The sequence below is a fragment of the Phyllostomus hastatus genome, unplaced genomic scaffold, assembly GCF_019186645.2.
Source record: "Phyllostomus hastatus isolate PE091 unplaced genomic scaffold, TTU_PhHast_1.1 phas_contig_210, whole genome shotgun sequence".
Taxonomy (NCBI): Eukaryota; Metazoa; Chordata; class Mammalia; order Chiroptera; family Phyllostomidae; genus Phyllostomus; species Phyllostomus hastatus.
In genome coordinates, this window is record NW_025333737.1 from 29,164,700 (window position 1) to 29,192,245 (window position 27,546).

Genomic DNA, 27,546 nt, shown 5'->3' on the forward strand with positions numbered 1-27,546 from the left:
CTCACCATGTGCATGAAGTCCCCTTGAAAAGCCCCTCCAGGCAGGGCCTTCAAGTCAGAGAAGGGCCTCCGTGACTGAAGGGCTGCGGCGTCTGAATCCCCACAACAGACGTTCATTTGGGGTTTTCCGCTAACTCCACGTGCCTCTGCCCGTATGTGTGTGAGTGTATGTGTATTGTCTGTGTGTGTGCATGTGTGTGTGTGTGTGTGTGTGTGTGTGCAGTGTCCCGTGAGGGGCAGAGATGCCGAACACAAAACAACAGCAAACCACCTCTGCCCTCGCAGATACGTGCTGCTAGCAGCGCCCCAGAGGAGCGTGGGCAGCTAAAACCCACGGAGTCGGGCGGTAACATGCAGGCCGACCAGCAGAAAGATGGAGGGCGCCCTTGCAGCTGCTTTGCTTCATGCCGAAATCTGCAAACACGGGATTTCTTATGCCCTTACCATACCCCCAAGGCCTCATCATGAATTCCAGATGCTTCCCGATGACCACGATGAAAAGAGAACAGGGACGCCATCCCTCATCACACACGCGCGCAGCTTCCACTGCCTCTCCCCCGAAGGGGCCTGCCTCCCTCTCCTCTCAGCCCATCCAGCCAGCCGTCCCTGGACAACCTCTCTCTTGGCCTTGGTTCCCCCAACCCACGCAGGCATCTGCCGGGCAGCTCCCCACCCCCTCAGAAGGCCAGGGCCCCGGGGGCCCGGGGCGGGGCACACGTGGAACAGGTTGATGCTGTTCTCCCGGAAGTGGAGCGAGGAGGGGTGGGGTCACTGGGGCAGGCGGGGTCCCCTGAAGCCTACCTACATCCTTGCCCCCACAGAGGCATAAAACAGCAGCCTGTCCCGGTGAGGGGCAGTGACTCTCTCAACCTCCAGGCCAAGCGAGCCCCGGGCCCTCACCCCAGACCCAGCTGCACGACAGGACCCAGCACCACTCCCTGGTAAGAGCCTGATGACAGTGGAGGAGGCAGGGGGGGTTCTAGGGATGAACAGGAACACGGGTGGGTCGAGAAGGGCTCAGTAGTCCCGGGAGCCCAGCAGTGTGGGTGACCTGACTGGCTTTGGGGAGTGGAGGGGAGACGGCCCTGCTGCAAGCCCCTCTCTGGTGAACAGACTGCAGCCGTCCGAGCCCTTCCCGCTTGAGTCTGGCTGGCCCCAGGAGGCTGTCTTGGCCCAGCCTGGCCCTCCTCGGAACGAGGAGAGCTCGCCCCTGCGGCTGGCAGAACGGCCGATGCACCTGCCACCCGACTCCCGCTTCCCCGGTTCTCTGAGGGGCCCGTAGGGAGGGTGAGGCAGTTCCAGACTGGCTGGTGTGTCCTCTTCCACCCACGGGGATGATCTGGCTCTGCCAGCGGCTGCCCAGCCAGAGCACCTGGACTTGAACCTCAAAGATGGAGACCCAAGAGCGTGAACCCCAGGCTCTCGCAGGTCCCGCATTCTCCAGGGCCCTCCCACCTCGGCCCGTGCCCCCCAGGGCCACGTTCATTCCTTTGTTCGTTCATTCTTTCCGCACACACCTGCCACGCCCCAGGGCTGCGCCGGGCACTGTGCCTGGCGCCGGTGCTGTGGAGATGACTACCAGCCATTTCCTTCCCTCTGGGTGGTCGCAGTAGAGCCGGTGAGGGAGTCAGATGAACCGATCATAACAACATGAGGTCACAGGTGTTTCAACAGGACACCTGTTTTGGGGACATGGGGTGGAGCCACTAGCTGTCTGGAAAGGTGAGGGAAGAGATCACAGAGGAGCTGAGCCAAACTGCGTCTTAAGGGATGAACAGGGATTCTTTAGACTGGAAGGGAGGTTTTATAAGCCGAGGGGAAGCAAAGGCAAGGAGCGGCGAAGTGTCTGGGCGGGACCCGGAGGGCAGGGGGCCCACCCGCACCCAGGGCCCAGGAGGAGGAGGGTGCAAGGGAAGTACGAGTACAGGGAGGCCACCCGGGACCAAAAAAACAGGGCACCGGCCTCTGCAGGCCCTGGCGCCAGCAATGACTGCCCCCTGCCCCGGTGTCCCTGGGCCCTGGCTGTCACGGGACGTCTCGGGAAGATGGGGGGGGGCACGGCTGTGTGAGAGGGGCTTTACTCCCTTCGCTAGTGAAATGCTCCAGCCAGGCTCCCAGGCCACGGAGAAAATGCCTGTGGGGCGGGAAAAGGGCCCTTGACCGAGAAAGGGCAAGGCAAGGGGCACGTTGTCTCAGTTTCCTCATCACAAAATGAAGAATCCTTCGGTCCCTTTCAACTCCGACACTCCAAGAACCCAGGCGTCCTAAAGGTGATCTCTCTGGGCAGGGGCCTTCCCATGTCCCGGTCTCCCAGCGTGTCCCTCTCCTGTCTCCCTCCCCACACAGAGACAATGACTATGTTTGAAAATGTCACCCGGGCCCTGACCAGACAGCTCAACCCTCGAGGGGACCTGACGCCCCTCGACAGCCTCATAGACTTCAAGCGCTTCCACCCCTTCTGCCTGGTGCTGAGGAAGAGGAAGAGCACGCTCTTCTGGGGCGCCCGGTACGTGCGCACTGACTACACCCTCCTGGATGTGCTTGAACCTGGCAGCTCACCTTCAGGTCAGCCTCGGGCAGGGGGGCGGGTACAGAGGGACGGGGCCCAGGCACCAGCCCACGAGGAGGACCCCAAGCTCCCTCTGCACACAGATGGAATTAGGCGTCATCTCGCCCCAGGTTCTCACAGGAGGTGGGGGAGGGTTGACGGATGCCTCTCAGCCCAATCCCTGTCGTCTTCTCCCTCCTGCAGATCCAACAGACTCCGGGAACTTTGCCTTTAAGAATATGCTGGATGCCCGAGTGGAGGGACAGGTGGATGTGCCAAAGACGGTCAAGGTGACAGGGGCTGCAGGGCTGTCTCGGAACAGCACCCTGGAGGTCCAGACACTCAGCGTGGCCCCCAAGGCCCTGGAGACTCTGCACCAGGAGCGGTGAGAGTTGGCAGGGCTCGGGGGGCTCCAGGGCTGGGGCAGGGTGATTCACGGACAGGGTGCCTGGGGCCTGGAGTCAATGGTCACCGCTGGGGAGCTCTTGAGGATGAGGCTTCTGGCCTGTAGGTCCCTCCAGGCCGTCTCCTAGCCACTCCCCTTGTTCTTCCACTACCCTGGTACCACCTCTCCACCTGTCACACACACACAGGCATGAGTGTGTTCACATGACCTTGCTGTGTGAGCTTGGAAAAGCCACTTCTTTTTTTTTATAGCTTAATTCTTTTTTAAAGATTTTATTTTTTATTTTTAGAGAGGGAAAGGAGGGAGAGAGAGAGAGAGAGAGAAACGTCAATGTGAGGTTGCTGGGGGTCATGGCCTGCAACCCAGGCATGTACCCTGGCTGGGAATCGAACCTGTGACACTTTGGTTCGCAGCCCGTGTTCAATCCACTGAGCTACTCCAGCCAGGGCTGGAAAAGCCACTTCTCCTCTCGGGACCTTGGTTTTGTTTCCTGAGACATGATGGGGTGGGATGAAAATCTCGAGGCCTTCCTACCCCTGAGACTCTAAGAACTGCACCCCAGAGAAAAAGGGTCTTCACTGCTCCCCACTGTGGTCCGAGCACAGCGTCCTGCTCCCATACATGGAGCCTCAAGCCCGGCCCCGTACACATACCGGACGACCCTGGGGGAGGCTGCGCCAGCAACTCGGGGGTGTGGCAGACGCCATGCCAACACTGGACACCTCAGCTATTTGGTTTGACTGGGGAACTGATGCTTAAGCAGTTAAATAGTGGTTGAAACAAGCAGGAGAGGCCAGGGTAGGCAGGAAAGAAGGACTGGGTGCTTGGGAAGTCATCCAGTAAAATTTATAGAGCTTCGCTGGGTGCAGAGCAGCCTGCTGGGTGCTGGGGTTCACGGGAACATCTTGGTCCAGGAACCTGGAGACCCAGGAGTGTGAGAAAAGATGTACAGGGGTAACTAGAATCCAAGGCCGAGGGAGGGGTCTGTCTGAGGTTTGTGGCAGGTCAGGGGACTTCTGGCTGGGACAATAAGGACAGACATCACAGAGGACACAGCTCATGATCAAGGCCTTGAAAGATGAGTAGAAATTAGGCATCTGGGGCCGGGAGGAAGGCATTACCAGGGCACACCAGTGAGAAACCCCAAAACCTGTAGGGACCGTGAAGAGCCGGTTCGGCAGGAGCGGAAAAGGTTCGAGGGGAGGGGTGGGAGATGTAGGGTGGGCCCAGATCATGGGGGCACTGGGTGCTCGGTCGAGGTGATGCAACTCCTCTGTAGGAACCAGAGGGACCTTGACCATGCTCTGATGTATGTCATGGCCAGTCTGGCCAGATGAAGGAAGAGTGTCAGTTAGAGGACAAGGCACAGGGGTGTAAAGCAGGCAGACCAAGCAAGACACTGTCCCTCTGTCCATCAGAGATGTCCAGTGAGGGCCTGAGCCGGGAAGAGCAGTCAGGACAGGGAGGGAGGGGTGGATGCAAGGTGTCTGGGGCAGCAGGGCAGACTGGACCCGGCAGCTGCCTGCAGGGCAAGGGAGTGGCCGTGCCAGAGATCTAAGGCTCAGAGGGGGGCCTGCGGTTAATAATGCCACAATGCGCGCTGGAGGCTTGCTGAGAGGAGCCTGCAGTCGCCCTCACCACACACCCAATGGGAACTGTGAGCTGGATGTGCTAATTAGCTCGACTGGAGCGATCACTTCTCTGTGTGCATCTAACCAAAACATGCGCACACCTGAAATGTATATCCTTGCTGTTAAAATACATGAAGTAAATATATAAGAAGAAAAGAAACCAAGATGACTTCGATGTTTGACCCCAGTGATGACATTCATAAAAGCAGGGAGGCTGAGTTGACAAGCGTATTTGGAGAGAAAGACCGCGAGTTCCTTTTGGATGGTTTGAGTTGGGCCCCCACCGAGACAGTGGGCGAGAGCAACCGGCAGTGACTGGAGTTAACCACGCTCTACTCGGCACGTGAAAGCTGCTAAGAGAGTAGATCGTAAAAGTTCTCATCACAAGAAAAAAAGTCTGTGTAACTCTGGGTGGTGATGGATGTCAACTAAACTCATTGTGGCGATCGCTTACCAATCTACACATATGTCCAATCATTACGTTGTACGCCTAAAACTAGTGCATGGGTATATGTCAGTGGGATCTCAATTTTTAAAGACTTTAAAGATATTTAGAAATGAGTGTCTGGCATTCAGGAGAGAAGTTGAGGGACGGGTACCGATGTGGCGGTCAGCAACATAAAAATTAGAACTCGAGGAAAGAGGGGAAACTGTCAGAGCGAGTTTAGACGGCAGAGAACTGAGGACAGGATCTTAGAGAATTTAAAACTTCAGGGAACCACCCCAACTGGTGTGGCTCAGTGGATTGGGCTCAGGCTGTGAACCAAAGTGTCGCAGGTTCGATTCCCAGTCAGGGTACATGCCTGGGTTGCAGGCCATGACCCCCAGCAACCGCACATTGATGTTTCTCTCTCTCTCTCTCTATCCCCCTCCCTTCCCTCTCTAAAAATAAATAAATAAAATATTTTTAAAAAAACAAAACTCTAGGGAACCGACCAGTGATCGGAAGTCGGAAGACAACATCTCACGTGGAGTTTGGGCAGCAGGGTCCACTGTTGCGCAGAGTTAGGAAAGGTCTTTGAGTTTGGTGAGTGGGAGGTCGTTATGATTTCAGTAGAGGAGTGGAAATAGAAGCCAAATTATAAGATATTTTGGAGGAGGCAGTGAGGAAGGAAAGACAGTGGCTACAGGCATATTTTTGAGATAGTTGCCAATGAGGTGAAGGAAAGAAACAGAATGGTGATTTGAGGGAGTAGCAGTACTACTTTGGGGGAGTGAGTACTAACTGGTACTAACAGCAAGAGAGAGGATGAAAGATGGAGGCAAAAGACCCCAGAAGAGATGAACAGAGCGGAGCACAAGGCGGAGAGAGAAGGGAATGCACCCCAGGGCTGGGGGGAAAAGGGAAAGAAGCACCCACGAGGCCCCGCTCTGGGCCAGGTGCCATGCCAGATGGCCGCCTGGTCTCTCCCCCCACCCTGGAGGTAGGTGTCATCACCCTCATTCTACAGATGAGGCAGCTGAGACTCAGAGGGGCAGCCCTGCTAGCAGGCGGAGGTCTGGGTTTCAACCTCTCCCTTTCCCCCGAGTCCTCAGTCCTGGCCTGACACCCCCGGTGCTAGCTCCTGGGGACGACAGAAGGAAAGGGAGGGCCAGGCCCGGGGGGGTGGGGGGAGAAGCTCTGGGCGATCCCCTCGTGTGGTTCCTGCCGCAGGAAGCTGGCGGCGGAGCACCCGTTCCTGAAGGAGATGCGGGCTCGCGGGGAGAACCTGTACGTGGTGATGGAGGTGGTGGAGACGGTGAAGGAGGTCACCCTGGAGAGAGCCGGCAAGGCCGAGGGCGTCTTCTCCCTCCCGTTCTTCGCCCCCTTGGGGCTACAGGTTTGGTTCTCTCCCTCTCTCTCCCTGTCTCTCTGTCTCTCTCTGTCTCTCTGTCTCTCTCTGTCTCTCTCTCTCTCTCTCTCTCTCTCTCCCTCTCTCTCTCTCTGATTCAGCCTTTCCTCAGAGGCTACATGAACGTCATCTCATCGGGGCACCCCTCCTCCCCGTCTCCCAGATCCTGTCCCCCACGGACCAGACGCAACCCTGTCCCTAGTCAGTGGCGCCCAGTGTGGCAGACCCGTGTGCCCCATGCCGCAGAGAACCGATAGAGAAGGGGAAACTCACAGCCGTGGGTTTTCCCTCGTGGAGCTCCCAGGCTGCAGGAGGGGCACCCTTGTTCTCAGAAGGTTCTCGGTCCCGTGGAAGAGACACGTAGGTGAAAGCCCAGAGAACACGACTGGAAAAGGGGATGGGAATGAGTAACGCTCTATGTACCTCTGTCCGTTTTGTGTAAATACTCCAGGGATGAGTGGGAACCAGGAGCAGGGGTGAGTCATGGAAGCCTTCTTGAAGGAGGAGGACACGGGTCAGATGGCAAAGAGGAAGAAGGACCCAGGGCCTGGGTGGGAGCTCTAAGGTGGGACAGGGATGCGCAAGCAGGTGACGGAGCAGGTCTGCCCAGTTCCTTCACGTGTCAGAACCAGGCAGGGAGGTGTGGATCATTAGAGGAGCGGTGGGCGGAGATGAGCAGAAGTCTCAAGTTCACTCCATGGGGCCTGGACCAGGCGCAAAGCCCCTGAGCGTGCCAGTGAAGGGCTCCCGGCTTCTAGCTCCTCAGAGGCTCTCAGGCCCAGCCCCTCACTCGCACCCTCGCCTCTCACTTCCAACGTCTCATCCTCAGGATCTCTGCAGAATCACCAACCCCCGCTGTCTAATCCTAGGGATCCGTCAACCACAAGGAGGCTGTGACCATCCCCAAGGGCTGCATCCTGGCCTTTCGAGTGAGACAGCTGATGGTCAAGGGCAAAGATGAGTGGGGTGAGCAGACACCAGCGCGTTCTCCCCTCCAGACGTCAACTGCCCGCACCAGTACTAAGCACCCCCACCGCCCCAGCCCCCTTTGTGGCGATGTCAGCGAGCTAGTGGAGCGTGTCGTATTGTGGTCCAGCTGCGGGGAATAGAACAGCGGGGGCTGGCCTGGAGAGAGGGTGAAGGGACCCCTGGCTCTGAGCACCTCCTGTGCGGCAGGCCCTGTGTTAGCTGGGGGAGGGGACACGGAGAGCAATCGCAGCCCCTGTGCCCCGAGAAGGCTGCGGCCAATGGAGGAGACAGACTCAGACACCAGTACTATCCTGCAAGAGAGAAAATACTGTTACCATAGAAAAGGATTTACGGAGGGGTGGGAGGATCACTTCCAGCAACAGAGGCGGAGCTGAAGATGCAGTGAGGCGTCCCAGGGCAGGGTCCTAGCCCTGAGCAGAGCCCAGGGACTTGAGACTAGAGAAAGAAAGGTGGGGCGGCTCTTGAAGGGTCCTCCTCTCCCCTCTCTTGCTCCTCACAGAAATTCCACATGTCTACAACGATAACATGCAAACCTTCCCCCCCGGAGGTAAGTGAGACTGCTTCCTAGCTCCCCGCATCTTCTGTCCGACCCCTGAGGTCATCTGCTGACGCCCTGTGCCCTCTCCTGGCATACGCGAACCATAATTCCCCCCCCAACACACACACACACACACACACACACACACACACCAGAAGCCCCTGGTTTTGTTGACCGAGTCCTAAAAATATCTAACTCAACTCTAGGAAAGACAGGTAGAGGCATATAAATGCCACCCAGGAGAGACAGAGAAACAGAAAGACAAAGACTGAAAGGCAATGATTAGAAGCAGAAATAAGAAGTGGAGACTGTGTGTGTGGTCCCAAATGGCCAGGGCAAACGAGCTCGCGTGGTCTCCACATGCTTTCGTAACGATAATGCTGATGGAGAAGCCGCCTCGACAACCGCCCCCGTAGGAAGGCACAGGAAGTTTATGCTAACATACGTGTGTTGTTTCTGTCTGCAGAAAAGCCAGAAGAGGAGAAGTTCATCTGTAAGTGTGTCCTGTCATCTCACTGTAACTTTCTTGACTCGGAATTTTACAATTCCAGCCTTTTTCCTCCCTTCTCTGTGGGACCAGCAGGAAACATGGCAGAGAGCGGGTCTCAGCAGCCAACAGCTGCCCCCCGAAATGTGGCAGCAATTCCAATAGCGTAGGGGAAAGCAGGGGAAAGGGAAAGTCTCTGACAAGAGGCCCAGGCGGCCTGATGCCTCAAGTCCTCTGTCCTCGGGGACCTTAGCAGCCCTAACCTGCAGCTCCACCGCCCAGCGCCTGGGGTGGGAGCCCCTGAGTCACCGTGTTGACACCTCAGTCCAGGTGTCTCTTCTCTCATTGCATTGGCTTCTCTCCTGACCCGTTCCTGCCTCCCACGAATGGGCAAGAGCACCCTTAAACTGGCTGGGTATCCTAACCCCCATTAAAGTCTCATCACCTGGGTGTGGCAACGGTTTGGGAGGGCTGCACACTTATCCTTGTTTTCTTTTCCCCTCAGTCATCCAGGCATCTGACACTGGTAAGGAGTTTTGTGCGTTTCTCCCAAGGCTTTGGCTTGAAGGCAGCGGGTGAAGCGTTGGAGTGGGAGGAGGGGAAGACGAGTCCCCTGGTGCTGAGTCCCAGGTTCCAGGCTTGGCGCCACTGCCAGGAAGCCAATCTCTCCCAAGCAGGCTGGGCATATGCCTAGGATACCAGGCCCCTAGGGGGCCAGGCCAAGGTTCAAGCCATCCCTGATCCACACACATCTCTGGATATAGACCCACAGATCTCTGGAGCGGTCCCATCTGGCCACCACAGTCACTCTTCTTTGTCAACTAACTCATGAGAAGGGGAAATAGATCTTCCTCCTCAACTTTGAGCCAAAGCCTTAGAAAAAGGGGAGTCGATTGTCTGCTGATCCGTGATCAGGGGTCAGGGGTCTGGAAGCTCAGGGAGAGCAGATTGCTGGCCTAGATGGTAACGTGGGTCCTGGCCCCCCCTCCTCGCCCCCTAACCCTGCCCCACCACACACACACCTCAAGTCAGGGCTGATGGGTAACTTTATAACCGCACTCCTTGGTCAAGAAAAACCAGAGGCCAGGCTCAAGGTGGGAACAGAGCACGGGGACCTGCAAAGGGCTGCGTGAAGGCACCTGCAAGGAGAAAGCTGAGGGAGAAAGAAGAATGGGGTGGGGAGGGTGCCAGGTGGAGGGTGGTTTGGTTGCCACGTTTACTGTCCCCACAGGGGAGGTGCACGAGGACTTCAGAACTCTGAGAGAAGAGATTCAGCGAGAGACCCAGGAAGTGGAGAAGCTGAGCCGTGCGGGACAAAGCTCCCTGCTCACCTCCCTCAGCAAACTTCTAGGGAAGAAAAAGGAGCTAGAGGACCTGGAGCTCACGGTGAGGTCCCCGAGGAAGGAGGGGCGGGCGGGGGAGAGACGTGGGGGAAGGGAGGGTTTGGGTTCAGGGATGTGTGGGCCTGGCCGCTGGAGGGGGGTCTGACACTGGCAGAAGGTCAGAGGCCAGAGCTCTTGACAACGGATGCCTTCCCCAAGGCTGGCCAAGTGCCCCCCAGGCTGCCTGGCCACCCCGCTCCCTTGTCCCTCTGGGGAAGGGCCCGCAGTGCAGACTCCCCCAAGGCAGATGGACAGAGGGAGAAAACAGGCCAGCACAGCCCTCTCTTGGAAGGGGGCTGGAACGTTCCTTTCCAGAGCACAAGGCTCAGGAGAAATAAAGAAATGGGAGGAAGTTAACACAGGCCGAGGGATCGTGTGCCAGACGCCATGCTGGGACCCTCCCCCGTGGTGGCTTAAATAGTCACCACCAGCCTCTCCCCACAGCTTGAAGGGGCTCTGGACAAAGGACACGAAGTGGCGCTGGAGGCACTCCCAAAAGACGTCCTGCTGTCAAAGGGGGTGATGGGTGCCGTCCTCTATTTCCTTGGAGCCCTAATGGGTAAGTAAGGAGTAAGGTCTTTATATATACCCCCTTTCTGTGATGGGAATGAATCACTGGGTGAATTCCCAAATGGTCGAATGAATGAATAAGTCAATGAATGAATGCCAGGCAAATTATACCAGTTAAGGAGTTTATATCTACAGTTTTAAAAAATTCATGTCATTCCTAAGGATTCACTTGGTCGCCTTGGATAATTTCAGGAGGTGGCCTAGTCTTGCCAACAGAGGTTGGGATAATCCTGGTTTTACTGGCCTTTTATTTAAAACTTCTACATATAGCTAAAGTCATCACTTTTTTATTGATATTTCAGAGGGTAACATCTTCTGGTCTTGCACACAAATTCTCTTCACTCTGCATGAAACATTCCCTCATTTAGAACTTTCTGGTCCTTTAGGTATAAGCTGAGATGTTTGTTCTCTTAAGAAGTCTGCCTTCACCCTGGCTGGTGTGGCTCAGTGGATGGAGCGCTGGCCTGCAAAGCAAAAGGTTGCAGTTCAATTCCCAGTCAGGATACATACCCAGTGGGCAGGCCAGGCCCCCAGCTGGTGGCGTGCAAGAGGCAACCACTGTGTATTGTGTTTGCACGCGCCTTTGTTCTCTCCACTAGACTCCAAGTTCCTTGCGTGAAGTTCATTGTTACCTAAGGTACCCACAAAGGTGCCTGGCCCAGAGCAGGCATTCAGCCACACACACAAAAAAGTATGAATTAATTAATGCTGAAAGTCTGGAAGTGTATGCATCAGGAGTCTGTAGTTCCCATTGCACCAACAACACAAATCTCTTTCTCTGCTTTTTCTTCAGAGTTAAGCGAAGCCCAGCAGAAGCTGCTGCTAAAATCCGTGGAGAAGAAGATCCTACCTGTGCAACTAAAGCTGGTGAGGAAAACACCAGCAGGCACCTAGGAGAGTCTGGGAGGGAGTCAGCTCCAACCAATGGAAAGATACAAATTAGTCTCACAACAGGACTGTCCTGAGGGGCTTCTGTCTTATCCGGGGAGCTCATGCACACGTTTTATTTCTGTCCATGTTTCTTCCTTTTCGCTATTTCACAGCTAGAGGTAGAAGGGTAAATTTCTGGGCAATTTACCGTTTTTTTTCAGCCTGATCTTGGGAGAAGAGACAGAAAAGTCTCGTTTTTCTTAGTCGGAGCCAACGGATGTGAGCAAACGTTTTAATGTCTCCAAGTCTCAAGTCACTCCTCAGTAATGGGGCTAAAAATAAACGTGCTGCCCACTGCACAGGGTTATTAAAAGGCCCAGATGGAGTGGTCACGTAGTGTCATGAAAGGAGTTATAATAAGAGAAGGATCATCATCTTTACGGGGTTTTATGAGTTAGGAGAAAGCAAGAGAGGTTTCCAATTCTTTCTTTTTCATGTTATTTTGCTTTCTTCCAGGTGGAGAGCATAATGGAACAGAATTTTCTACTGGATAAAGAGGGTGTTTTCCCCCTGCAGCCTAACCTGCTCTCCTCCCTCGGGGAAGAGGAGCTGACCTTCACAGAGGCCCTAGTGGGGCTGAGCGGCCTGGAAGTACAGAGATCAGGCCCGCAGTACACGTGGGACCCAGACACCCTCCCCCACCTCTGTGCCCTTTACGCTGGCCTCTCCTTCCTGCAGCTGCTTACCGAGGCCTCCTAACGTGCCTTGTCCATCTGCTTCCCGCCTCCCTAGTGCCTTCCCCTACCTCACTGTACTGTGCCCTCAACAACCGAGGGCATTTCAGAGCCACCAGGTGGAGGATGATGGAAACCCTAGCTGGCCCCCCAAGATGACCGGTTGCCACTCGTCCGGCTCTGTATCTCCCCCTGCCCCCTGAAGCTCTGCAACCCGCGAAGCCCACTTGCTGATGCTTAAACCCTCTGAAAGTGGAAACACTCAAGTTCTTTAAATGATGAGCCATTTCAGCCAAACCAAAATGAATTAATTTCCCATCCCAAACCCTTCCTCTTGTGTTTCCGAAAAACTCAAGCTTTCCTGGAATTAATGGAAAATATTTCACTCAAACGAAATGTCTTTTGGTGTTTTTCTTTAGAGAATGTATCATAAGGAAATCCTTAACTTGTGCCAGAAAAGAAAACAGCCATCACCACACTGCATGTAGATCATATGTACGTGAATACTCTTCACCGTCCTCAGGCCAGCTGGGAAATAAATACTCAGAGAACGATGAGGATATAGAATGTGGAATCTGGGTTCTAAAGTGAGAAGGTCGTCCAAGCAGCCCGTCTTCCAAGAGGAGCCTTTGGGGTCCTCAAGTCCTCTGGACTTGGCTGTGGCCCTGGGAAAGGCCAAGGCCTAGCGATACATTGTACAAACCCCAAAACGAGAGTAAGACCACTTTCAAGTTTATCAAATAGAAAAAAATGTGGATAGGCCCTGGCCAGGTAGCTTCGTCGGTCAGAGTGTCACCCTGATGATACGGGTTCCGTCCTGTGTCAGGGCACGTACAAACATCAACTCACGAATGCGTCAATAAGTGGAACAACAAATCAATGTTTCTCTCTCTCTCTCTCCCTCCCTCTCTCTAAAAATATCAATAGTTTTTTAAAAATTTTAATGTGGATAGGTCTTTAAAAAATAACTAACACAAGAATAAAACTGACCTAAAACTTAAAAAAAAATTGAGCTGTTATCTTCCGATTCCACCTCTTCCTCTTCGGCTCTCACTTCGGGGTGGCTGTGGAAGTGGTGTGGGCGGGCTCGGCGCATGGACCTGCTGAATGGGTTTCGCCGTCTCCTAAACCTGCTCCGTTTATACCATCCACCTCTGCCTAAAGGTGGGTTTTATCCTCTTTCGCTAACCTCTTCTGAAACAGTTTTATGAGTGGAATAATTTCTCCAAGGTTTTTGGCCCCAGGAGTCAGACGCTCCCCCTTCTTAGCCACTCCTTGCCTCGGTGACTTCCCTCAGCCACCAAGAATTCATGACCAACTGCCGAGGAGTTTGTGTTAAGCCATCCTCCCCCATTCTGGGGCATCTCCTAAGGCCTCACTCTGTTGCTCAAGGACATACCGAGTAGTTAGCTGCTGACTTGATTGTTTTTCCCTGGTGATGTAAATGGAATGAAGAGCTGAGCTAACACCCCAACTATCCAGAAGGGTAACTTCACAAAGATGAACAACAGAGCTCATCTGTTTTCTTCCTTTACGACTCGCCCACCTTCAGTTACCGATACTGTGCTATGAAGAGGCTTTAATGGGTTTATTTCAGTGATGACTCAAACATCTTGTTATCCACTCCCCAGCCCTAAGGGGGAGGGGGTTAGTTAGGGAGGAATTGGTCCAGGCATGCTCCCTAAAACTGGAGTATGCGTTTTTCCATTTAGCAAGTGGCTGTTTAGTGCAAGGAGCTACTTCATGCGATAGTGTGCAAAAGGCAAATTTCTCCAAGAATTTTCTCTGCATACATAAATAGAAAGGAGAATATAGTCAGAACATATTCTCTGCCCTCTAGGACCTTACGACACAGCTGGATTGTCTTGTGGGGTCTGACCTGGTCTAAAATTCAGAACTTCCATTTACGAGAGAGAGAAAATTTCCCAGGAGGGAGGAAGTTTTTGTGTTGTCTTATGAAATTGGAACGCGTGTCCTCCCCCTGCAGAATCACTGCAGGACTGCTTTGTAAAGTGAGTGGACAGGTTCAACGTCCTTCTGGTTCAATGCCCTTCCCCTGGGGCTCCCCGCAGGTACACTATTATTCCGGTCCCTATTTTACTGCGGTGTCTGTCTGGATGCATACAGGTGCCCCAACGGACTCCCTGAAGCCTCTGGCAATAGGTGCTTTCACCTTCTTTCCTCCAGCTTCACAATGCACGACGACCCAGAGCACAGCTTCCAGCAGGCTGTATTCTGCAGCTGCAGTTGACCACGGCGCCCCCTAATGCGCTGGCCCTGGGCCATACAGAGAGTGGACCTCTAAATGTTATTAAACTGGAGTGATTGTACACAAATGCCCTCGGCCCCATCCACACTCTCAGGCTGCAGAGACTTTTAGGTCTTATTTTTAGGTCTTTATTTTTCAGCAGTAGCTAAAATCGGACGAGGAAAACTGAATCCCATAATTCGGTTTTATTTTAAGCCTAACAGCCAAGCTCCACATTCCTCGTTCGCAGCTTCTTTCCCAGCTTCTTTTCTTCCCTCGCGCAGAATGCACCAGGCAGCCGTTGAAGGTGAGCCTCGCGGATCTCAAAGGCGATTCAGCCTGGGCACAGAGAGCGACTTTGGGCAGAAACCCGCCGGGCAACTCTTGACGCCATCACGCCCTGCGCTCCCATTGGCCCTACCCACTCCACGCTGGTGGGAGGGCTCTTAGAGTCCCACGTAGTCCAGATTGCAGCCTGAGGGGACCTCTCGTGGACAAGCTCAGAAACGCACTCGGGAGGAGCATAAAAGAAAATCAACACACTTAAGCACTCCATAGAAAGCCCCACAAACCCATACAGGCTCCTCCCCGCTCCTTGCCCGAAGATCCTCCCCCATCCTGCACCTCGGCTGTTGATTTCTTTCCCCTTTGCTGACTCGGCCATCAGCCAACTGGGCCTGGCGTTTCCCAGCAGACCCAGCGCTGGGAAGGGGTTTGCAGCTGCTCCGTCATCGTGCGGCCCGACGCGATCCCGCGCTCGTGTACAGGCCCGGCTCGGTTCCTCCTCCGTGCTGCGAGGGTTCACGCGAGGCCCCGGCCTCAGTCTCCGGACTAGGCCGCGACCCTTCGTGCCATGAAGCAGGAGGGCTCGGCGCGCCGCCGCGGCGCGGACAAGGCGAAGCCGCCTCCCGGCGGAGGGGAACAGGAACCACCACCGCCCCTGGGCCCCCAGGATGTGGAGATGAAAGAAGAGGCGGCGACAGGTGGTGGGTCCACGGGGGAGGCTGACGGCAAGACGGCGATGGCAACTGAGCACTCCCAGCGAGAGCTGGACACCATCACCTTGGAGGGTACGACCACTTGGGCTGGGCACGTACCATAGTCAAGGGTGACAGCGACCCGGTGATCCGGCTTCTCCTTGGGACCCCAGCGCAGCCTCCACCACCCCCTGTTCCTAAGGATCACTCCCCTCCAGGTGTCCGCTCCCACCGCCCTGACACTCCTGTCTCCAGCCCCAGTTACCCCAGGCTCAGGACTCCCCTGGCCGCACCTGCCCCACCCGGGGTTGCATCTAGAACTCCGTCTCACTGGGCCTGTAAACTCCCTCTCCTTAGTCCGCCCCTCTGACCCGCTCCCATTTCTATCGCAGCGCCGTGATAGGTGATTGATCCCTCTAGAAACCAATGTCTGTACGTGTGCAGAGGGGGTCAGGATGACGCAGAATACTGGCCCCGGAGTTCTAAGTGTGTACTAAGATTTCTGTTGTGTTAGCTACCTGTAGCAAACTCCCCTAAAAGAGCCCTTTCTACCTAGTATCTTGCTTCCTTGTTTATGTAATTAAGGTGCTAAACGACCCCATCTTTTGTTTTCCCCTCTCCCTTCAAGCCTTTACTCCTACGCTGTTTCTAAAGGGTTTAAACACATTCCACGCTTTCAACTTTACAGATCACCTTTGTTTGAGTTCCTAACACTCGCCTTCTATCCAAACTCTATACCAATCCCCCATTCTTTTCTCCTAGATGCCCCGTTCCCAGTTTCCCACCGTCCTCTTGTTCCTCCAAGTTCACATTTCCCCTTTCCGAGTTAGAGCATCCTGGCCACGTCTGGTGTGGGCAGAGTGAGAGCTTCCCACTCTGAGCCTGGTTCTGTTTTCTGTTCTGGATCAAGTGGGACTGGACTATTTTTTGGGTTTGCTTTCTGCTTAACTGCTTGAGAAACTAGCTCAGAAACATTGAGATAAGCAAAGTTATGCTTCTGAGTGGTGTGTTTGAGGCCGAGAAAGAGCTGACTGCATCAGGTCCAACTCTAAAGTTGGGGAACAGATCAGCAGCTAAGAAATAACCTTTTTACCCGAAATGATGATAGCCGATGGCAAAGGCACCACTCAGCCTTACCTGTTGGGTATGTACCTATGTTTCTTATAAACACTTTCGTTTCTTATTATAAAGTAACTCATGTTCATTGTAAGAATTTTAGAAAATGTGAGAAGCCTCAAACATAGCAGGGGTGGGGGAAATCAACCCTGGTTACCGTTTTGTCCTGTGAAGTTTTAAACTGCTCTCCCGTGATTGAGACTGTGTCACGTGTACAGGTTGGAACAGGCATAACTAAATGCAGGTGATTTGTGCGCTTTCATTGAACACATCCACAAACAGTATTTGATTTATTCCAGAAACATTCGTGGACCCGAGGTAGTCGCTAAGAATGCAGGCTCTAGAATTAGTTTCTTCATCTCTATCATGAGAGTAACAGTATCTACTTCCCTGGGTTGTCCTGAAGATGAAGATGCTTAAAACTGGCTAGCACGTGATGAACCCATAGTAAGCCCTCCATACATATTAGCTGTTGTTGTTATATCGTTAATGATATAATATGTTATACCATTAATGTAGTATGCATTCCCTTATTAGACATTTAAGTTGTTTCTAGTTTCTTACTCTTATAAATAGCTATGCAGCTGCCATCTTTGTGCCCAGGTGTTTTCCACCTACCTTTGTAAGTTTTTCTTCAGTGTAGAATATTATATGCCTGAATCAAAGGGTAAATGTTTTTAAGGTTTTGGATAGGGGTTGTGCAGAAAAACTGTTCTGGTTTATATTGTACTAGCAGAAATGTCCTGTTCACCCCATATTTATCTTAATCATTTATACAGGGTCTTTGTAGAGTAAGAATTCGAGTCTTTGATCACATTTGTTTATATGTATTTTTCTTTTTTTGAGATCGAGTTCATCAGTCTGTGTGTGTGTGTGATTTCTCCCATTGTTTACACTTAGAAAGTATTTTCCTATTTAGAGATCTGATAAATATCCATGTTTGTTTCTCATCATTTTTTTTTTCGTCCTGTTTCTGACATCCTCTTCTCCTTCCCACACCCAGCTTTATTCTTCTCTGGCTGTTGGTGATGTCTTAAAATCACTGTATGGCTTCCATAACTATTGCTTAACCCTATTAGGGCAAAAGAGGTGATTAGCCACATCCCGCCCTTTTGTAAGAGGCTCTTGAGAACTGAGAACTACATGCCTGGAGTCGGGCCAGGGTGCGGGGGTAGAAGGATGTGGAAGAGACACTGTTTTTCTCTTCTCTGGTCCTTCACAGACATCAAGGAGCACGTGAAACAGCTGGAGAAGGCAGTTTCGGGCAAGGAGCCCCGGTTCGTGCTGAGGGCCCTGCGGATGCTGCCTTCCACATCGCGCCGCCTCAACCACTACGTTCTGTACAAGGCCGTGCACGGCTTCTTCACCTCAAATAACACCACTCGGGACTTCCTGCTGTCCTTTTTGGAGGAGGTGAGTGCCAGGTGCATCCTAAAGACCTGTCTTGCTACCTGTTGTAGCAGAGCAGTGAACCAAAGCAGCCCATCTTAACACTTACTGCCCGTGAGCCCAGGAGCCATCCTTCCACCCCGCAGTGTCATTCTTCTGAGTCAGGGGAAGGAGCTGGGAGTCAGGAACCTTCCAACCAGACTCATTTCCCACTGCCTCCCCACACAGACCCTCTCCTCCAGCTGGGTGACATCTCTGTTGTCCTAGGAGCAGGTGCCACCACCTCTTTGCCCCTGAGGTCCCCCATGCAGGGCGTATAAAACAGTGGTCACGAGCACAGGGTTTGGAGGTAGAGTTGGAATGGAATCCAGCCTCTGTCATTTGGTACCTGTGGGACTTGAGCTGAGCAAGTAACCTAACCTCCCTGTGCCTCATTTCTTCATTTGTTAAAGATGATGAACAGATCTTGGGGGCCGTGGTGGGAGAGGAGCATGGATGAGGCTCTAAGAATGGTGTCTGGCACATAGCGAATGCTGATGAAGTTGGTTTAATAGTGGCTGCAGTGTCTGTGCAGGGAGGGACCTCTCCTCCTCCTTTCTGGCCGTAAAACCCCCATATCATTCGTGGTACGTGGTCCAGGTCCTGCTCCGTCTCCAACCTCATTTCCCTTCACCCACCTTCATCTCCCTAAAACCTGTATCCTTGCAGTCTGTCCTGTAGATGGGAAAGCTCAGAAAATCCCTTGAGGTGGAATGGTGACGGCTTTATTGTTGGGAGGGGGGAGAGCCCCCTCCCTCAACCCCACCTGGGATGGTTTTTAACTTTTACATCCCTGAACTCACCGTCGTGATCACTTTTTGAGCTGTTCACATCACTCTGGTTTGGGTGATTAAAACTAAGTACTGTGTATAAATCAGTTTCACCCAAATTTCTTTTGTTCCCACACACAAAAAAAATTTTGTCTCATTATTCTTGCTTTAATCTCTAGAATTATGTCACCTTATTAAACCTGTCTGGTACAATTATAGTAGTTCCAGGTGTGGGGCGGTTTAATCTCTTCACTCAGATGGCAGGAGGCTCTGTGCGGCTCATACAACATCCTTTCCAGCCCCACTGCATCCTGTGACACTGTCGGTCATACTCCTGTAACGTCCTCTGTTTATGGTACTGCCAGCTCCCTGGATTCCCTTTAGACGGAGACTCATCTTCTTTACCCCCAGCACTGAGGAAAGCCTTGGTACATGTGAGGCATTCTGTACTTGTTGAAATAGTAGTCCCCGTACATAGTGAGTGCTTAGTAAGTTTTTGGCTGACTGGCCTGACCGAGTTTTTCCGCGGCGACTCCTCTCCTCCCCCAGCCCATGGACACAGAAGCTGATTTACAGTTCCGTCCCCGGACAGGAAAAGCCGCCTCGGCACCCCTCCTGCCGGAAGTGGAGGCCTACCTGCAGCTCCTCGTGGTCATCTTCCTGATGAACAGCAAGCGCTACAAAGAGGTACCTGGGACCCGTGAGAGCAATGCACGTGTCCCGAGCAGTGCGAGGCGTTCGCGGGAGAGATTGCCTCTAGTGAGAAAGATGGAGAAGACCCCTGCTACTAACCGCCCCCGGCCTCTTCCCACAGTGGGAATGCCCCTAACCCACAGCCAGAGAAGACCCCTCGGCCTCTCCCTGGGCACCAAGGGCGAGCTCGGGCAGTGGTCATTCCGCACACCTGGCTGTAGCGCAGCACTGGTGTAGTGGGTTCCTTTGGGAACATAGAGGGTGTGGAGACGGAACTCCCTGGGTTCAAATCTCAGCAGTACCGTGGGCAAGTTAATTTCTCCTAGTTGAACGTAAAGTGGGGGAAACGGTGCTCAATTATAAGATTATTGTTGGTATTAAATAAAATTATATGTAAAAATAATTAGCATAATGACCTGTGCATAGTAAGCTTTCACAATATTTCAGTAAATAACAGCTCATTATGGAACTGAATAACTCCATTTTGGATAGTATATTACACTTCCACCGCTCCCTCCACTTTGGGCCAGCTTCTTTGTCAGTCATATCCGCTGTCCCAAGAGCATGCTCAAAAAAGGACAGGTCGCCCTGCCTGGTGTGGCTCAGTGGATCGAGCACTGGCCTGTGAAAGGAAAGATCCCCGGTTCAATTCCCAGTCAGGACGTGTGCCTGGGTTGTGGGCCAGGTCCCCAGTTGGGGGCGTGTGAGAGGCAACTGAATGATGTTTCTTTCCCTCTCTTTGTCTCTCCCCTTCCCTCTCTCAAAAACTAAGTAAATAAAAACTTTTTTAAAAGAAAGAGAAATGACAGATCCCACACCTTAGTTCCCTGGGCTGTTTTGGGGTTGTTTTTTTTCCTCCTTTCCTTGCAGCTAGTGGTTTTTAAGATATAATTCACCTCCTTTAAAGTGTACAGTTTGGTGGGTTTTGGTGTATTCACAAGGTTGTGCAACTGCCATCACTACCCAAATCCAGAACAGTTGAGTCACCCCGAAAAGAACCACCATACCTATTAGTAGTCGCTCTCCATTCTCCCCTTACCCCAGCCCCTGGCAACCACTGCGCTGCCTCGTGGATGTTCCTGTTTACATACATGCGGTTACACAGGTCGCTTTTGTGTCTGGCTTCTTTCACTTAGCATAACGTTTTCTGGTTTATGCATATTTAAGATTTTATTTATCTATTTTTAGACAAGGAGGGAGAAAGAGAGGGAGGGAAACATCGGTGTATGAGAGATATATTGAGCAGCTTCATCTCACATGCCCCCAGCCAGGGACCCAGCCCGCAACCCAGGCATGTGCCCCGACTGGGAATCGAACCAGCGACCATCTGGTTCACAGGCTGGCACTCAATCCACTGAGCCACACCAGCCAGGGCTGTACTCCGTTTTTAAGGCTAAATAATGTTCTAGAGTATGAATGTAGCACATTTTGTTTAGTTATCAGGTGCTGGACACTTACTTTCTACTTTCTGGTTGTTAATAATGCTACTATGAACATTGTATACAAGGTTTTGTGTGAACAAATGTTTCCCATTCTCTTGGATATATGCCTAGAAAGGCAGTTGCCACCGGCTCATGTGATGGCTCGGTGTTTACCTTTGTGAGGAACCACCACTCAGTTCTCTCCCGGCTGCCTCCCCAGGCACAGAAGATCTCCGATGATCTGATGCAGAAGATCAGCACTCAGAACCGCCGGGCCCTGGACCTGGTGGCTGCAAAGTGTTACTATTACCACGCCCGGGTCTACGAGTTCCTGGACAAGCTGGATGTGGTGCGCAGGTACGGGTGGCCAAGGGCGTCTCTCCCGTCCTTTTGGGTTGGAGATGTGGTCAGCCACTACCATGGAGCTGTGGACGTGCAGAGGGCACTGAGCTGGCAGGTGTACAGTGCCCAGCAGGAAATGGGGGCAGTGGTTAACGAGCCCCGCCATGCGAGGGGAGGAAAGAGAGACGGCTGTTAGGTGAAGAACCGGACATGACCACGGAGCTGTGAGGAGCTGTCCCCGAGTCTCTCCCCTTCACCCCGCATCAGGACTGACGGGTAGATCCAGAGTGGGGTGACAGGCTGGGAAACATTTCCCTCCTCTGCTTGAGCCTGTAGTGGCCCCCGTTTCCCCCGGGCAGAGCCAAAGGCCCGACGTGCCCCGACCCCCGTCGCTGCCTCCGTGACTTCATCTCCCACTGCTCCCCCGACTCGCTCCTCCGCCGCCCTGGCCTCCTGCTCCCCCTCGGGCCTGTCGGGCACACGCCTCCCGGAGCCTGTGCCCGGGCTCTTCCCTCTGCGAGAACGCGCTTCTCCCTGCTGCTGCTGCTGCTGCTGCAGGCTTTGTGTGATCGTTTCGCCAGCTGTGCCTCTCCGTGAGTCCTCTGACCAAGCCGTCAAAACCATCCCTGCCTCCTGCCCACTGTCCACACTGCCCTCGCCCTGGTTTCTCCGGCAGCACAGTGCACTCCCTGCCCACGGCGCCCTCCGCCTGCCCCGCTGGGGTGCGGGCTTGCTGAGGGCAGAGCTCCGCCCTCTCTGTGGGCCTGGAATGGTTCCCCGACCGTTCTGTGAATGACCAGACAAGCCGTTTGTGTCGCGTCTTCAGGAACTGAGAGCGAAGGGAGAGGTCAGAAGCAGCTTGAAGAGCTGTTATTTGAGACCTTTGACATCTTTTCCTCTCCCTCGTGCAGCTTCCTGCACGCGCGGCTACGGACGGCCACCCTGCGGCACGACGCCGACGGGCAGGCCACGCTGCTGAACCTCCTGCTGCGGAACTACCTGCACTACAGCCTGTACGACCAGGCCGAGAAGCTGGTGTCCAAGTCCGTGTTCCCGGAGCAGGCCAACAACAACGAGTGGGCGAGGTACCTCTACTACACAGGTGAGCGGGGCCCGGCCCTGGGGCCGGGGGTGTCTCGGGCTTTCTCGGCTGGCGTTTTCTAAAACTTGGGTGCCTACGAGGCGCGTTTGGCGCCCTGGCTCACAAGGGGCTGCAGTGGCGCCGTTGTCCTGACCCGCTCTCCTCGCCTGCACCCCAGGGCGGATCAAAGCCATCCAGCTGGAGTACTCCGAGGCCCGGAGGACGATGACCAACGCCCTGCGCAAGGCCCCTCAGCACACGGCCGTCGGCTTCAAGCAGACTGTGAGCGGCAGTGCTCTCCCCCCACCCCCCGCCACACGCTCCTGCGATCGCACCTTAGTCCCGCGTCCCTGCATGGGGGCCGAGGGGGGGCTTCCTTAACCCTCATCCAGAAAGCTGCGTCAAACGTCTCTGCGCAGCACTGTCCGGAGCCCAGGAAGCAGGCGTTGCCTGTGCCTGTGGCGGCTGGCGCTCAGACCCCGGTGGGCAGGGTTAAAATGTTCCCAGTTCCCCGGCTGCTGCCCCAGGCGCGGGCACAGACTGCTGGGGAACCTCGGGCCTTAGCTGGTCCCTTACGTGCCCATGCGGAGCAGGGTTGCCTGTGGCCGGGGACCCCAGAAAGTCTCTGGGAGGCTGACTGATTCCAGTGGAGGTAAACCTTGGCCCCCAAGAACTATCAGGCGCCACAGGCTGTTGGTTTTGGGTTCTGCTTGAGTGTTGACCTTGGTACGTGGTCACTGGGAGGCACAGCAGAGAGGGATAAGAAGCGGTATGTGCCCTCGGGGAGAAAGAACTGTGACTCCGAAAGGCTTAGGGCCTGGCAGCCCGAATTCGGGCCCGACTCTCCCACCTGTAAGCCTCCCACGCGATGTCACACGGTGTCACCCCGACCTTCACACGGTGTCAGCTCCCTAGTGCCCTGGAGAGCGATCAGGCTGAAGATACACAGTGACTAGGTCAGTGTCGCAGGAGATTCGGTCGGTTTCTGTTCGGAAGTTCATGGAAAGGAAGGTTTGGTTTTGGGCAAATAATTCAAGAGATCTTAAAGAAAAATACTAAGTTTGACCTGGTGTTTGAAAGACGGGAGTACTTCTCGCAGAAAGGAGTGGCTTTTCAGACACGCAGGGCACGTGTGCAGATGGTCAGATTGCTCTCCGTGTCGGGCGTGCGCTGAGTTCTTCCTGAAAACCACTCAAGGTGCAGGTGATTGACGCGCAGACGGCGTCCGCACGCGGGGCAGAGGCTGAAGGCTAAAGCAGTGTTTTCAGACCCTATTTCACGGCGGGCGAAGGAGGTTTCCGAGTCTCCCGTGGTGGGGCCAGGCGGCAGGAAGGAGCCGAGAGAGCCGGGGTGCGGTCTCTGGCCAGGGGTCTGCTGGTGAGGGCGCGGGAGAGAGGCGGGGTGGTTGCCTGGGGGGGACGAAGCGGAGTGGGGGGGGGCTGGGGGGGCACGCCCGACCCAGGCAGACGGGAGCGAGCAGATGACGGGACAGCCGGGAGAAACGGGAAGGCACCTGGCGAAGAGCCGGGGCAGAGAAGCTGGCTCCCGACACAAGGGGAGGGGGAGAAGAGAGGCCTCCAGGTTAACGCGGGGTCCACCGCAGGACGCTCCGGAAGCTTACTCATCGGGAGCGAAGTCCACACTCCCTCCTGGGGTGGTCTTCCTGCTCTCGTGGCTCAACTCCGACCTCCACGGTGCTTCACTCAAGTCCGCTGCTGTCGCGGTCTGTCAGGCCCCCTCAAACAGCGTGCCCAGGCGGGGGGGCTCACACAACAGAAATGTGTTTCATTGTGGTGCTGGAGGCTGGAAGTCCAAGGCCAGGGTGTCGGTGTGGTTGGGTCCTTCCGAGAGCCTTTCACGTGCTCGTGGAGGCCTGCCCTCCCCGGGACTGTATCTTCATCTGCTCTCGTGAGGACCCCAGTCGCGCTGGGCCAGGGCCCGGTCTTCGGCCTCATTCTGCCTTCACCACCACACCAGAGACTCCGGCTCCAAACATGGGCACGTTTGGAGGCGCTGGGGAGTTAGGGCTCTGACCTGTGAACTTGGGGCTCACAGTTCCACCCGTGATGCTAGGCCTGACCCCTCAGGAGCACCAGGGCTACGGGCCCAACCTCCGCCACGCGCCCCTGTGCAGACCTACACTCGCTGGCGCCTCCCCCTCGGCGTGTCCAAACAGACCCCGGTGGCCCTCCGCCGCCCTAACCAGCCTCTCCACTGGCTCCCGCCCGTCCCCTCGGTCTCTGCACCCTGTTCCTCTGCCTCTGATACACTGCAGAGCAGTGCGCATGCGCGGGGCCGGGTAGTGCGGGGCCCTGGCTGCGCACGCGGAGCTTCGACTCCCTCCCTGCCCCGCACGGGTTCCGGGACGTTCCGTCGCTCCAGGGGCCCAGTCCCGGTGCCAGAGTCCCCGTTTCCCAGGATGTCTGACTGAACTGAAGACCCGTTTCGTTCCCTCCTACCCGGTGGGACCCCTGCCCACTGCGTTCCGTGTCGCTCCGCCAGGTGCACAAGCTGCTCATCGTGGTGGAGCTGCTGCTGGGGGAGATCCCGGACCGGCTGCAGTTCCGCCAGCCGTCGCTCAAGCGCTCGCTCATGCCCTACTTCCTCCTGACCCAAGGTGAGGCCGGCCCTGCCGGGCTCGCCAGACCCCCGCACCCGGGGCCTCTGGTGCGAGTGCCCGTGCCCGTTCGCATCATCTGATCTGCCCCCTCCCCCCGCAGCTGTCCGGACGGGAAACCTAGCCAAGTTCAACCAGGTCCTGGATCAGTTTGGGGAGAAGTTTCAAGCAGACGGGACCTACACCCTAATCATCCGACTACGGCACAACGTCATTAAGACAGGTCGGGGGCCGGGGGGCGCTGGGGGAGCAGGACCCAGACCAGGCCCCCCCGGGGGACAAGGACACCCTGTGGGTTCCGAGGGCGGCGAAGGGTCTGTGCCCAGCCGACCCCGCCGCTCCCACTCCCCCTCTCCCAGGTGTGCGCATGATCAGCCTCTCCTACTCCCGCATCTCCCTGGCTGACATCGCCCAGAAGCTACAGCTGGACAGTCCGGAGGATGCGGAGTTCATCGTGGCCAAGGTGGGGCTGGTGCAGGGACCGCAGCTGTCACCGTCCTGCCTCCCTTGGGGGGATGGGGGGGGCGGCGGGCTGTCTCCTCAGGGTTGCGAGTCGTGCAGTGCGGCCGGGAAGCTGCCAGCGAGGAGTGTACGTGTGTGAGAGTGAGTGGGCGTGCGAGAGTGTAAGGAGGACCGAGAGAGGGGGCAGGGTGGTCCAGGACTTAGAGGAGGGGCTCCTCGGTGACCTTTCCTACCCCCCGGGGCCCACAGGCCATCCGGGACGGCGTCATCGAGGCCAGCATCAACCACGAGAAGGGCTACGTGCAGTCCAAGGAGATGATTGACATCTACTCCACCCGGGAGCCCCAGCTCGCCTTCCACCAGCGCATCTCCTTCTGCCTGGACATCCACAACATGTCCGTCAAGGTGAGAGGCACCTCGCGGGCAGCCGCGTGCCCGCCCTCCCCGCTCAGGGTTTCCGCAGAGAAGGTTGGCGGGGCCGGGGGCCCAGTGCCCAGCCGGTCTCTGTGACATTGCTGCCCGGGCAGAGGCCACCAGGGGGCAGAGGACTTTGCTCGCGGGGCTATGGCACCTTCTGTGGCACTTTCAAGGAGGACAGAGTTCAGAGCTTAGGGCTCTAGACTGGCTCCAGATCGGAGTCATTTGCCTTCTCTGAGCCTCTGTTTCTCCATCTGCGGTGCTGATGGTAGGTATGACCTGCCCTGCCTGCCTCGCAGGGGTGACAGGTTAAATGGCACCACTGCCCTAAGGCGCTTCGTGAGTCTCAGCCTTGCGGGAGTCAGGGCTGGGGTCTAGCTCCACGGGACTGCGGAGTCTCACCCGGGGCACGGAGGTCAGCGCTGGTGTGTGTGGCTTCTGTGTGTTCCTGCCTCCTCCCTGCGGCCGGGGACAGCGCGGCCTCGCCTGCAGTGGGGCATGGGCCGTGCTCCCTGGGGCACGAGGCCCTGAGTGGTCTGTCCCCTGTCTCCAGCGTCACTCCCCACTGTTCCCCCCTTCCCTCTCCCATCCCCTCTTTCTTCTCCCCCCGTGCACCTGCCAACTCAGGCCAGACCTCTCCGCACGTGAGTCCTCTGCGTGGACTCAGAAGGCTCACTGCTTCTCCTGCATCCCCACAACCGGTCCGCTCCGTCCCTCCTCCTCCCTCCTCCTCCGCTCTCTGCCGCCCCCTGCCTGCTCCATCCGGAGGGTCAGCCGTTTATGCCTCTGGAATCTCCCGTTCTCTTTCTCGCATTGCCTGCGTGGTGCTGCGGGAATTCATTGCCTCACCTGGCGCCCCCAGTACGCTGAACCCGAGACCGGGTAGCCTGTCGCTCCCACATCCTGGTGCCGTACACCTGTGCCGCCCAGTGCCTCTTCACCTGCCTCTCTCTCTGCTCTGCTGCAGGCCATGAGGTTTCCTCCCAAATCATACAACAAGGACTTGGAGTCTGCGGAGGTGAGTATGACTGGAGGGTAGACCTGGCCGGCAGGAGGGAGTGAGGAGGGGTTTCTGGGAGGTCCGGGGCAGCCGGGAAGCCTTGGCGGCCCCGGCCTGGGGGTGTGCCGGGCCGGGCGGAGCGCTGGGCGAGGCGAGGGGGCCCGACTGGCCCTCGGCACAAGGCCCCGTTCCTTCTCTTTCCCCAGGAGCGGCGTGAGCGAGAGCAGCAAGACTTGGAGTTTGCCAAGGAGATGGCAGAAGATGACGATGACAGCTTCCCTTGAGCCGGGGGGGCTGGGGAGGGGTGGGGTGATGGGGACTGGCCGTTACCTTTCCCCCTTCAGGGTCCCTCGCCCAGAGAACTGGCCCCTTCCCCACACACAGCTCCCAGCCTGTGTGTGCGCCGTGTGTGGGGGGCGTGGGGGAGGTGGTGAGGGACATACGGAGCCAGCCACCCCCACCGCACCCCGGGGCCCCCCCAGCCGGTGGCTCAGCACATGGGGGGCAGGAGGGCGGGCAGGCGGCCTCCCCAGGGCAGGGTCCTGGCCCGTGGTGTGGGCGGCAGGATGGGAGGGAAGAGACCTGTGCGCTCCCCCGGGGCGTAGGAGACTTGAATTGGCACTTGGGTCGGATTATATGTTTTTTGAAGCCTCAATTATGATTTTTAAACAATAAAAAGTTCTCCAAAGCTCTTTGTGCACCAGTTAATTACTGTACTTGGCGCTCAGACCTGCCAGGTGTTCCAGGTCTGGGAGCACCAGCCACAGGCGCAGCCCCAGGGCCCTGTGGCTGGAGGCGGGGGAGCGGGGGAGGGGAACAGGTCAGCAGAGATGGCCAGGTCGGGAGGACCTGGGTGCTCTGCTCCGTGTCCAACCGGCTCTCAAGTATTGGGCAAACCACTAACCCTCTCGGGCTCCTTTCTCGTACCTGTCAAAGGACTGGACGCAGTGGCCCGCTGGCTCTAAAATTAGGAATCGAGACTTCTAG

At 55.7% G+C, this 27,546-nt stretch overlaps 2 protein-coding genes across 2 annotated transcripts; both read left to right on the plus strand.

Annotated features, from left to right (window-relative positions):
* Positions 1–822: 822 nt before the first annotated feature.
* GSDMA (gasdermin A) lies at positions 823–12,365 on the plus strand. Its single transcript, XM_045837074.1, has 12 exons — positions 823–940; positions 2,346–2,564; positions 2,752–2,932; positions 6,239–6,404; positions 7,286–7,382; positions 7,906–7,953; positions 8,411–8,437; positions 8,937–8,957; positions 9,663–9,817; positions 10,258–10,372; positions 11,177–11,250; positions 11,770–12,365. Exons 2-12 carry the CDS (start codon positions 2,351–2,353, stop codon positions 12,010–12,012), a joined length of 1,341 nt encoding a protein of 446 aa, XP_045693030.1. The 5' UTR covers positions 823–940; positions 2,346–2,350; the 3' UTR covers positions 12,013–12,365.
* Positions 12,366–14,915: 2,550 nt separating this feature from the next.
* Positions 14,916–27,247, plus strand: PSMD3 (proteasome 26S subunit, non-ATPase 3). The gene is made up of 12 exons (XM_045837159.1): positions 14,916–15,305; positions 17,551–17,741; positions 19,076–19,213; positions 20,861–20,997; positions 21,894–22,084; positions 22,242–22,345; positions 24,566–24,680; positions 24,784–24,903; positions 25,040–25,143; positions 25,392–25,547; positions 26,527–26,577; positions 26,766–27,247. The coding sequence occupies exons 1-12, from the start codon at positions 15,089–15,091 to the stop codon at positions 26,841–26,843; spliced, it is 1,602 nt and encodes a 533-aa protein (XP_045693115.1). The 5' UTR covers positions 14,916–15,088; the 3' UTR covers positions 26,844–27,247.
* Positions 27,248–27,546: the final 299 nt, after the last annotated feature.

What these genes read in the sequence shown, in the direction of transcription:
- PSMD3 (XM_045837159.1), top strand. Translation starts at nt 15,089, where the DNA reads ATGAAGCAGGAGGGCTCGGCGCGCCGCCGCGGCGCGGACAAGGCGAAG. An exon ending in TGCTGTCCTTTTTGGAGGAG is followed by an intron (nt 17,742 to 19,075) that starts GTGAGTGCCAGG and finishes CTCCTCCCCCAG; the next exon opens with CCCATGGACACAGAAGCTGA. An exon ending in CCGTCGGCTTCAAGCAGACT is followed by an intron (nt 22,346 to 24,565) that starts GTGAGCGGCAGT and finishes TCGCTCCGCCAG; the next exon opens with GTGCACAAGCTGCTCATCGT.
- GSDMA (XM_045837074.1), top strand. Translation starts at nt 2,351, where the DNA reads ATGACTATGTTTGAAAATGTCACCCGGGCCCTGACCAGACAGCTCAAC. An exon ending in ACCTGGCAGCTCACCTTCAG is followed by an intron (nt 2,565 to 2,751) that starts GTCAGCCTCGGG and finishes TCCCTCCTGCAG; the next exon opens with ATCCAACAGACTCCGGGAAC. An exon ending in TTTCCTTGGAGCCCTAATGG is followed by an intron (nt 10,373 to 11,176) that starts GTAAGTAAGGAG and finishes CTTTTTCTTCAG; the next exon opens with AGTTAAGCGAAGCCCAGCAG.